The sequence below is a fragment of the Bidens hawaiensis genome, unplaced genomic scaffold, assembly GCF_021521415.1.
Source record: "Bidens hawaiensis isolate Kalapana, Puna unplaced genomic scaffold, B.hawaiensis_p1.1 tig00042291_1, whole genome shotgun sequence".
NCBI lineage: Eukaryota > Viridiplantae > Streptophyta > Magnoliopsida > Asterales > Asteraceae > Bidens > Bidens hawaiensis.
The window spans coordinates 41762-54192 of record NW_027497486.1 but is presented as its reverse complement, the minus strand read 5'-3'; the positions used below and the strand labels follow the sequence as shown (position 1 = coordinate 54192).

Below are 12431 nucleotides of genomic sequence, written 5' to 3'. Positions count from 1 at the left end.
CTTCTACGTGGCATGTTTGGGTGTTTGTGTCTTCTCAGTTCTCACACATGGAGTATGGCCTCCACTCCCAGTTGGTAAGTCCCACATTTTTTCTATCTTTATGGTCTTATTTGATCATTATGTGTCTTGATGATGTTTTATATAAAGTATAAAATTATATATTGATTGACTGTTGTGACTCACTTATTGAAACCACCCACCTGTCAGTCTGATCCATATCTTATCCTATTTGTGGATCATCAACTACAAACATTCAAATATTCATCAACTACAACATTCAAATATTCAAATTTGCCAAGTACTAAAGTTAACAATATATAATTAACATAATTTAACTTATAGCGGTTATGATTGGGTAAAAAACCTTAAATATGTTATAACTTGAGCCACCTCCCTTAATTGTTTTTTATCTACTAACACCGGCTAAAACCCCTCGAATACCAGTTTCGGAGGGGTCTTATGTCGTGAGACCGCCGAATCCACCCAGTGGCGCTTCATCCATGCTTAAACTTGAGATATAACACAATGTAATCCACATTGTAAAAAAAATAATAGAAAAAATAAACCATAAGAGATCTAAGGGAAAAACTCATGACCATCTCACTAAAGTGAAAATATTGATGCTAAATAACTGTTCTAAAAAAATTATTTAACTATATTAATAAATAACATCAATATGCAACAAAACTTAAAACAATGGAAGAGTAAAAATATATTTAGGTCTTACAAATCATTAGCGCTGCAGAAATACACAATAAATTGAAAATTTTTAACACCTTATATTTAAGCTACAATCTAATGACGCATCTTTAAGAACATTGTAGAAAATATCTATTTTTCGGCTTATTCCAATTAATGAGCTCATGCTCACATAACTTACGCTCGTTAAGCTTTGATATCACTGATAACGGGACTTAACCAACCATGACGTAGGTTCATCTTTAGCCTTTCATCCTAATTCTCTTAGAAAAACCTCCCGCATCTCTTACACCCTACATATTCGTATAAATATATGACGCTTTTTGTATATGTGACTCACTTGATCATCAAAGTGAAATGGAGGATTCGGTCTATGGTTCTAGCATATGTCTCATGTTTACAATATCTCTCCTGGCCCGAGAAGGTAAAGAGTGACACCACACCATCATAAGAGGACTCTGAACTAGATAAGTCTCCTCTTCAACGATGTTGGCCAAGTCACGACACCAAAATCCACATATTTTGTAGATCAACACACTCTAGATTCACATATAATGATGTGAAAAATTATAAAATGCAATTTTCCACAATTTAAAATATTCTATTTCAACCATACTTTCTACTATAATTGAGTTCTAAAAACGTTGTAATTTTAAGTTTAAAATACAATATATATTTCTTTATTTGTTCATTGCTTCTAGAGAAGAAAAAAAAACATTATAAATTTTGGTCTCCGACGCACCCATTGTTTTTTTTCTATTGTTCGATGACTTTGATCATTCCATATATATATATATATATAAAATAAAATAAGGTTGAATAGATATTTAATATCGATTTATATATTGATTAAAAAAATATGTTATTTTGTTATCTTTGTGCCTTGCAAATTCAAACCATCCATCTGTAGTGCAGGTCTTCACGAAGTTAACAAGTTGCCACGCCCGTTACCACAAAGTGATTGGGACATTTGCAAGACTTTTGACAATTGTCATTTAATTTGTATATTATATTTTTCTTTGAATTGTCAATTTTATTAATATCAAGAACCAAGACTAGCAAGTAGATAAGACATTGATAATACAACACAACCGATTACATATTCACACTATAGTTATCTAATGGCTATTCAAAATGAAAACGAGCACCAATTGTTGGAATTTTTATGTAAAAGATTTATAGACGAGATTAACCTCTTGGATAATATATTCACATTTTGATTGAAAGGAATTTCTAAAAATTCAACAAACAAAATAAATAGAATTAATATGAGTATTGGGAATAACATCTTATTATCCGAATCTTAATGATGAAAAGAAGTCTTGGTATTGCCAAAATTTGTCCAATCCAATCCCACTAATTTACCCACATAAATAATTACAAAATTTATGTCTATTGAATCATGTTGATCGAAACCTTTTTTTCTTAAAAAGAGTTGCATTCCTTGCCTTCTATAAGCACCAGTACTTTAAGGATGATCAATTGAATCACTCGTGTCTTACCGTCGTATACTCATATCTCATGGTGTAAGTTAAGTCTTTTACCTTAAATGCATAAATCGGGGAAAGGACACACCAACTACTTACAAATTTCCAATTTACCGATTCCACGTAGTATGATGGTAAGATATCATTGATCGATTCCATTGCAATCTCACATAACAGGTAACATTTTGTTTCATCTGGTGCAAAGGGCACCAGATGCTGGTATTTTAACCACCTTGGTTTTCCCACCAAAATTTGTATGTTTATATGTAATTTGTCTAAACTCATTTAATTTAATATATTTTATTTGTGCAACAATAAAGTTTTTCTTTCCACATTATATATATCTTTAATTTTAATAGTTATTATTATGCCACATACGAAGTAGAGAATAAATTTCATGTTTATATCAATCCTTACAGGTTAATTATAGATTTTAAAAGTCAATTAAGTTTATTTTGACACCACTATGTGTTGAAAGAGTACACATGTATAATACAAATAAAATAGGAATAATTCTCAAAATGATTCAAAAGATTAGAGAGAAAATATAAAAGATCATAATTTTGTCTACATTCTCAAAGTAACACATGAAATATGTACTGACCAGACGCTTTGGGAAAATAAACGACGAGATTTTCAATCCAATCAAAAGTTGACATGTGTAAAGGTTCTAACACACCATACGAGATTTTTAAAAATCTCGTCTGTTCCGACCATATTTTTAACTAAACCCACTTTTTATAAACCAGTCTACCAAGACTATTTTTTAATGTTTCTTCTCTGGTCAGTCAATATTTTTTTTTCTTGAGATTTGAGCTTTTTTAATTTCGTCTTAGTAGACGCATTTAGATTGAATTTGTACCAAAGAGTTCATATTCTCAAGTTTTCTTATCTTCTTCTTATATCTTCTGCTTGTTTATCTTGTATCCTATCCATCATCATTAATAAGAAGAAGAATAGGAAGAAGATAAGAAAACTTGAGAATATGAACTCTTTGGTACAAATTCAATCTAAATGCGTCTACCAAGACGAAATTAAAAAAGTTCAAATCTCAAGAAAAAAAATATGGATTGACCAGAGAAGAAACATAAAAAACAGTCTTGGTAGACTGTTTTATAAAAAGTGGATTTAGTTAAAAATATGGTCGGAACAGGCGAGATTTTTAAAAATCTCGTCTGGTGTGTCAGAACCTTTACACATGTCAACTTTTGATTGGATTGAAAATCTCGTCGTTTATTTTCCCAAAACGTCTAGTCAGTACATATTTCATGGGTTACCTTGGGAATGTGGACAAAATTAGGATTTTTTTTTTATTTTCTCTCTCCTCTTTTGGATCATTTTGAGAATTATCCCAATAAAATATATACAAGTATTGTAACTTCTTATTTATAACTATGTTAAACTTTGTTTACTCTCATATGTGAGAAAACTTTCACACACATAGACAAAATTTATGTTACATTAGATTTATTTTTCAGTCACACACCAAAGATGAATTTGAGATTTTAATTCTAACAAGATGTTCAACAAACACATTATCGTGTGGGACATCATTATGGTGGAATGCATAGTAGGGGAAATAAAAGCTCTTAATCTTTGGATAAAAAAAATAATTAGGTGGGATATCATTATCATTGAAAGATTGGTGTGGTTTCAAAGTGTAACTGGGTTGAGTTGCAACGGGTGTATAAGGGGTGTATGACTGTATGGTATTGCCGTATTGGTTTGTAGTGGGATTGGGCTACCCTCTTGCTAGGCCCGGTTTGTTGTATGTCTTTCTTGTTATTCTATCAAATATTTCTTAGTTGGCCTCTTAAAGAGAAAAAGAAAAAACAAATTATGCTCAACAAACATATTAAAAATGAAATTTACATTTTAATTCTTTAAATTTTAGGAAACAAACACAACATAATAAGTTCAATGAAGTATTAAATATACGTACTATAAAATACTAAACAAAACAAAAACAAAACTTGTTGGTGCATTTTGTGACCGTCGCTATGCAATTCTGACCAGCGGAGACGCCATAGGCGAAGTTAGAACAGCTTCGCCTTAGGCGAAGTTAGAACAGCTTCGCCTTAGGCGAAGTTAGAACAGCTTCGCCTACTGGCCCAAGCCCAAGCCCGCGAAGTTGGTTTATCTATATATATGTGTGTCTTGTTTAGGGTTTAGTATCCAGAAAGTCAGAGTGTTTTGTGATCAGTTCAATTGTCTAGAGAGAAACAGAGAGGGAGAGTCGTGTGGGACGACCCGAGGTAGAGCTCACCTCGGGTCGGCCGTGTTTTGTTTATGTTCGGTATGTAACGTGTTATGGTTATTATATAAAGCATCTGCAGATTCGTTTATTCCATTCGTGTGTTTGTTCGTGTGTTTGTTTATGTGTAATCGTGTTCTTCGTCTTCTACACCATTAAACGCGTCTAGGAGGATTCCGCACTCCTAGACCTCGTGCGGATCTCGTATCGATCAGCGACGCCCCGGGGGACTTACAAAACTTCCACCATACATAATGTAGTTTTCACTTTTTAGTGATTTCAACAACAAAATTCCACAACTACAAAAAAAATTAAAAAAAATTCTATACATGGAAAATATAAATTTAATACAGGTTACATGTTATAACATACATGGACAAAACAAAATTTAATTTACTTATCTTCTTTTCCTATTAGAAATCAGCAAAAGCATAGACAAAGATCAAAGATAAGGGATAGAGCAGATATGCCGTGATCGATGTCCAAACAGGAAACTTTGATCTAAAGCCGGCTGTTGTGCCCACGATGACACAAACAATAAACACACTCAACAATTCAGCCGTAAAATGCCATACCAATCCTCGAAAATATACGACTGCTAGAAGAACGGAAAATCCAAGAACATTGTTCATGAACACCCCATCATATATCTGCATCAAGCATAGAAAATTAATCGGTAATCAATGAACATAAAGTCCCGCATAAGCTTCACTTATGTTATGTTATGTTATGTTATATTGCAACAGGTGTCAAATGAGTTGAACTAGTCAAACTGGTCGAGTGTTACATAGTGTATTTAAAAGAAGATTATTATTCAAATGCACATAACCTCTTAAGTTGGTTCATATTTAAAAGAAGATTATTACTTTAATGATATTCAACACACTAATTATTTACACAATCCGACCCACTAACACATCTATAAAGTTATGCAACCCAACCCAATAACACGTCTAACGCCTTCACAAATATGGATTTAAAGATGATAAGTGAAAAGATGAGGAACAAACCTCGGAAAAAGTCAACGAAGTAGTTCGTTCTTTCCGTTGACTTGCAGTTTGGATTGCTGAAATAGCAGCTCTAGAATTAGTGGCCAAAGGAACCAAAATAAAAGATATAAAGAAAGATGGTATGGTTGCTGAGTTGGACACATTTTGAACACTGTGTATAAGTGGTTCTGCCAGAAGTGCCAACATGGCAATCCCAAGAACCAATAGCATTATGGCCTTTGTCCATGCCCACATTGATCGATCCACGTCACCATCTACCCATTTTTCCCAAGGTTTCTGCATACTCATCAAATCATGTTAATATAGGTGAAAATTTTCATTATACACTTCAAAAATATAAGTTGCAATATGTTATAGTGCAAACGAGCTAGAAAATGGTTTAATTTAAAAATAATGTTAAATGGGCTACGTCTAGAGTTACTGGCCCCATAGGCAGCCTGTGCTAATTGTTAGGGGTATATGTGCCATTATTAAAAAATATGTTTAGTACGGGCTACATATAAAGTTACAAGGCTCATAAGCAATGTGCTATTGTTGGACCATGAATTCCAAATGAGTCCTTCTGTCTGTCTTGATGTAAACATTATATTTTATTATGAAACTGAGTATTCCTCCTAAGTTCTAAGTTACTTCATTATCTACGTAAAGCGCGTGAATCTTTGACTTGAGTAATTCATGTATATTCGTAACTATGCAGTTAATTTCAGTTTTTCAAATTTGGCTTGATCTAGACATGCAGAAAGTCAACTTAATTGTACCACAAAAATAATTTCTTTATAAAATTACAGGCTTACCCGCGATATATCTTTAGGCCCGGGTGTCTTGGGTGTCGGTTGATCAGTGGATAGCAAGTATTTAAACCCATCAACAAATTCCTCTTCATCAATCTGTTGATCTCCACTTTTGTCAAGATCTTGCATTATGTGAGATGTTGCTTCATCCACATTCCATGATGTCTCACCAAAGTCATAATCCATCAAAAGTGCTTTTAATTCGGATCGCGATATAGAATTATCGTTGTTGACATCTAAGCTCTTAAACAATCTAAACATTTTCAACAGGAATCCGATCATTTACCAAACGTGACTTTCCGTTCCAACAATCAAATATTCAAAGTCTTATATTATATACGTATATACCTCTTTATGGCGGATACATTTGGTTTGCCATCTTCTTTATAAAAATTCCCAAGTGGAGAGTTTTTAGTATGGCTGATAATTTCTGATACGAGTAGTTTCATCATTTCTTGTTCATTCTTTTTTGCTTGAACCCACGGTTGGACAACCTAAAATTTATACATTTAATAATACATCATAATATGCATATATAGAGAGCAATATCAGAGCATACTAATTGGCTTCAAATTTGAAATAATTTACAATAAGTACCTGATATAAATTTTTCCAGGAACTGACTGATCGATACGGTTTATTGACTGCGCTTTTAGTTTCATCAAGCCAATTTGTCATCCTATCAGTGAATTCATCAAGTGTTACTTTTGTGTCACCATCACCATCAAACTCATTCATAACTTGCTCAATTGTTTGCTGTTTGTCCCAAGTTAATTGCCTGAATTTGATATCTTGAAGTACTCCTTTAAGCTCAGGAAAAGATATGTATGCATCACCATCTTGATCAATCTTTGTGAACAAACTGCAAACCAGTACAATCTTGATAAAATTTTGTAAACTTAATCGTTGTTGTTATTAAAGCGCCACTCCTGTCTGACATGAAGTGCACATGTAAAAAGAGGAAAAAGAAAAAGACCTTTTTATTGCAGGCAGGTTTGCTAGACCATCTTCGGTGAGTATTTTTTCTGCGGTGTGTTCTTGCATATGTTTTAATAGGTCTAAAACTAAATGCTCGTGTTTGACATACGATAATCGTCTCTTTTGGATAGAAGGCTCAAACACCTACACAAGAAAAAATTCAAAATTATCATGTGTGGGTTGGATAATCAGTTATAATGAGCCGGTTGAATTGAAACACACGAGGGCGGGCTTAACATTAGTAATCAATGAGTTAATAATGTTACCGGAACAATTTTAATGGTTTAGGAGTTTGTATGCATTATTTCAACCCCTTTGTCTCCTTCAATCCATCTGGCCGGTTTCTCTTTTACTTATATATGGGTTTGATCCATTTGTGATAAAACACAATACGATTGATCCATTATTAAAACACAAAACTAAAACTTAATTCAAGATAAATCTTGTACCTGATAAATGAAGTATACCAGCAAGAACGCAACCGAAATAGGAAGTGTAATGATGAAGATATATCCATGGGGAGTATATGTCATTCCAAACAATTTTGGAATTATAAGAAACAGAAATGGTATAAGTGAAAGAAGCATGATTCTTGCTGTTGAACTTGTTTCCGGATCTGTTGTTACACCAGAACCTGAAATCGTCGTGCAAAAAGAACGAAAATGACAACAAAGAAGAAACACAACTATGAAATAATAAACTAACAGAGTTTGATTTTAACCAGTAAGAAATGAAAAAAGCTTTTTGTAAGGGCTTTGGGTGGGACTCAATGAAGCATTTGAATCAGATTCTGAGGAGAAATCTTTACTGCCAATGATGACACAAGTTCCCCATAATAAAGTGAGAAGAAATATTGTTGATCCAGCTAGTAATCCAACTCCGGTTAGAACATATTCTTGTGCCATCTCTTGAGTGTTGAAAAGTCCTGAAACTGTAATTAGACACATAAATATTAATACAAGATGGTTGTAACATCGGATATCTTATACCAATCAATATTGTCTACTTTGCTTTCAGCTGGATGCTCATGACTTTGTTTTTGGTTGCCCGAGTGAATATTTCCCACAATGTCATGAACTTTTTTGATGTTTAAGTGGTTCAGGATTATGGAAAGCGTTTATAGGTGATTTTTGGGTTGGTAAAGGTTTCTTGGTAGTCTGCTGGTTGGGTAAGCGGACTTAAAGTTCTCTTGTGGAAGTAGCATAATCTTTTTATTTTTTTATTTTTTTTCTAATAATTGGTTTAACATATAATTCAATTTTATCTAATTACTTTTAATATTTAACTTTTATTATAATAAACAAATACACACTTTTGTTTATATTCTTTTCTACGTTTCAATATAAATATTATTAAAAACCAAGTTCCTTCAATATAAAGTATTCTTTTTGTATTTAAAAGAAGAAAAATACTTAACTCGGTTTTTAGTAGAATTTATATTAACATGTCAAAAAAAAAAAAGAAGAAGAAGAAGCAAATTAAACTAAAGAGGTGTTTGGATGAGCTTTTAAAACTTGTTTATATGCTTTTTTGTTTGTTGAAAAGCAAAATATGTTTTTACTTTTCAAAAAAGCTTCAAATTGGATCTTTTAAAAAGTTGTTTTTTACTTTTCAAAAAACAAATAAGCAAAAAAAAAAAACATTTTTAAAAGCTCATCCAAACACCCCCTAAATGTGTATTTAGATTCTTTTGAAAACTCAATTATGTATAACAAGTTATTAATTAGAGAAAAGTTATATTATAAAAACTTTTTTGAAACTAAATGTTACACTCTAAAGGAATTGAACCCTTATAAATTAATTGTACTATTTGAAAAGAAAAAGAAATATAAGGAGAAGAAAACACATATCTAGACTCTGTTTTACTCAACCAATGAACGACACAGAAACAACTACAAACCCAAACCCATCTACAAACATTTTCCATATCTAAATCACCACAACCTCAAAATATAAATAAATAAAATAACATAAAGAAATAAAAAACTGGATGTCACTTATTTTAGAATTACTCTCATCCAAGTACGTTTAATTATGGAGTTGCTCAAAATAAGCTAGTGGTATTTAAAGTCATGCATTCATTAATAGCCACGAGGTGTACTCTAACCTCTCTTAACTTCACATAAGCACCACATCACTTTTTTTTTTCTCTATTTCACTCAATCTCACCCAAAAAAAATGGTTTAACCCATTTAACTCCATCTCACTCCTATTAATTGTTAATTTAATATATTGTTCTTTGTCTTTTAACACGTGAAAAACATACTCCATGACTCTGTTAGTGATTTAATCAATCTTTACAGTGACATGTCATTTTAATTTATGTTGGGCGTTAGAATATACCACATGACCTAGTGTCTTAGTTCTGATTGGCATCAAGAGTAAATTCCAAGAAACGGTAGCTAGAAATAAAATTATAAACAATAACAATAACAATAATCTATATAAAGATCATGTTTACCTAGAAGTATTAAGGATTCGGGAAGAAATCCAAGAACTTGAAAAGCACTTGCTCCAAAGACTCCAGGACCAAGAATCTTGAAAATCCTTTTACCTCCAGAAGAAACATAACATTCTCCATGATACAACAGGTATTCATAAACGATGATGAGAAAAAAATGGCCCCAAATATTTTCCGAGCACGGTAAGAATCCATACATTTGCTCACAATGCTCTTCTGAAGAATCAAGTCCTTTGAGACGTAAGAACGACGATTCGGATCCTTGCGCCAGATCATCTCCGCCGTCTGAAATCAGCTTAGAAGTGCTGTGATCTAATAACCTTCCGCTAACCACCACAGGTAAAAGTATAAGAAGAAACTGTGTATAGCATGCAATCTTGAACACTTTTCCATTGTTTTGAAACATGTTGATATCTATCAACTTAGTTTGTGTGATCATGGATTGAGTATGTATTTGATGAAATTCGATCATGAAAATATGGGAGTATTGTAGTTTGAGACATTCTGAGGGCCAACTAGTTGTTTCCTTGCAAGTTCAATTTGTTTATGTTTATATTTTAATAAATGAGCTGTATTTATAAATTACAAGTCAGCCTTAGAAAAGTGTTAGGTACTAGAATTATGGAAATGGCACTATCAACATCCATATCATATGGCGGATAAAGATTCAATTTTATTAAATTTTATTCATTCAAAGAATTGACAAATTAATTTGTACATGGACCAACAGATAAAACCAAGCAAGAGACCCATGAAGTATGGACGAAAATGGTCTACGAGTCATTCTTTCTGACCCAAACTCTCTCAACCGGAGTCCTAGTTTTGATTGTGACGAGTTGTCTTCAAATTTCGTTGTTTTGATAAATGCACGAAATGCCGATTCCTCGTTTAGTTTGTTGTTTATTTTTTTTATTCTAGACGATAACAGGATTGATTTTCTAACATTTGGCATTACATGATGTCAAATTTGCAATTTCTCTACAAAAACAAGCTTCGTTTTCTCTTTCCAGTTTGCATTATCTTCATATCATCTAACTTGATTCACAAGCAAGCCTATGAAAACCTTCTAAAACATTTTACTATTCATATGTTTATTTAAGATGTTCCACTTACGGTTACTATATCAATAATTAGTTCCAAAGCCGCCATATGAATTATTATGCATTGAGGTACCGAAAATGACTTAACATTAGCAATTTTCCAAGGTAGACTAATTAAGAGCCAATAATGGCTGCTATGTTGTACCAAACACCAAGTTTAATATTATTTCAAACTTAAATTAAGCCCACTTGGATTGTACCAGTACATCCGAATTAATGATTTATTAATTAAAAATCAACATATAAATTAGCACGCAAAATGAATCATTAACATTGCAACTAGCAGTACTAAAATGCATTGAATCAAGAAAGTTATTGTAGTTGGAATTTTCTCATCAAACACTCCACCTTACAAACAAATGCTTGCTTTAGAAGAAATAGTCAAACCATGTGTTTGGCGGTAGTAACTCTAGTAGAACTAGCTAGAGCCGTCTCCAGGAATCCCCGAAAATCTGAGGGCCAGGTTGAGTAGGATAAATGGCCCGTAAAATATATTTATCAAAAAAAAGTATTAAAAAAACATAAGACACTTAATGCAAAATTTCTGGCACCGGGGAGAACGGGCATTGGACGGTCGCCCACCTCGCCCCTCCTCCTGCTGAATCAGCCGAAGAAACCAGCGACGTTGGATGCTCAATAGTCGATAATGTTTAATATCATTTTATTATGGAACTAAATTAAATTTAAATTTTGTAACTGGGGACTTATACATGTAGTACAAGTTGAGAACTTGATGACAAAGAAAAAGTTCCTATAGGCTGACATGTACCAAAACAAAAAGGAGAGAATAAATATCAAGAAGTTGTGGATTTGGTATCCGTGACAGCGATATAAGTCAAAGGAACGTGCTCGGTCAACATTATACAAAGTTGAATGTACTTTTATAAACTGGGTCGGGATCTGATCTAAGTTTATAAATTTCTTTCTTCCAACAAAAATATGATCTGAGATAGATGATTATTATTTTTAAGCAAGTTAAATTTTAATAATCATATCTTTGAGCGGTTGGCGCTTAATAATCTCAGTTGAGAATATTCCAGTTGGAGGTCCCACCCTTTAAATAAAATTTTATAATTGAACATCTGTTAAAAAAACTTAACGATGTTAAGTTTTATTCGGATTTCAAACTGATATTTTATAGCTTTTGATTGGAACTATGATACAACTCGATTGATATAAAACTTATCTCGAATGATCCTCCAAATGACTTGATTTTTTTTTAATTAAAAGTTCAAAGTTCAAACACAAGTAAAGCACCGTTTCGTCATTTGGAACACCGTTTCGAGGTAAGTTTTACCTCAATCAACTCGTATCCTACTTCCGATAAAAAGACTAATTAAAACATCAGTTTGAAATTTGCAAAAAACTTATAGTCGCTATTTTTTTTCTTTACGGAGGTTCATTGAGAATTTTTTTTTAAAAGGTGGACCTCTAGCGGGAACATTCACAGTTGAGAGTTGAGATTATAATCGGTCAATCACAAAAATGTGAGTAATAACATCCAATTTGCCTATTATTTATTAGGGACATCTTTTTTCTGCACAGCCAGCTCTAAACAACCATAAAGAAAATCACTTCTCACCTATAGATGCATGAAACTTTAAGTTCACATATGTGTACTTTATATTTTTAGGACGTTATGTTATTTTGT

At 32.6% G+C, this 12431-nt stretch overlaps 1 protein-coding gene across 1 annotated transcript; it reads right to left on the bottom strand.

Moving 5' to 3' along the window:
* Positions 1-4802: 4802 nt before the first annotated feature.
* Positions 4803-10232, bottom strand: LOC143593518 (sodium/calcium exchanger NCL2-like). Its single transcript, XM_077073128.1, has 9 exons — positions 9681-10232; positions 7941-8150; positions 7669-7853; positions 7218-7363; positions 6839-7103; positions 6590-6735; positions 6245-6494; positions 5451-5726; positions 4803-5090 (listed from the first exon to the last, which is right to left on the bottom strand). The coding sequence occupies exons 1-9, from the start codon at positions 10150-10152 to the stop codon at positions 4854-4856; spliced, it is 2187 nt and encodes a 728-aa protein (XP_076929243.1). The 5' UTR covers positions 10153-10232; the 3' UTR covers positions 4803-4853.
* Between the last annotated feature and the right edge of the window lie 2199 nt (positions 10233-12431).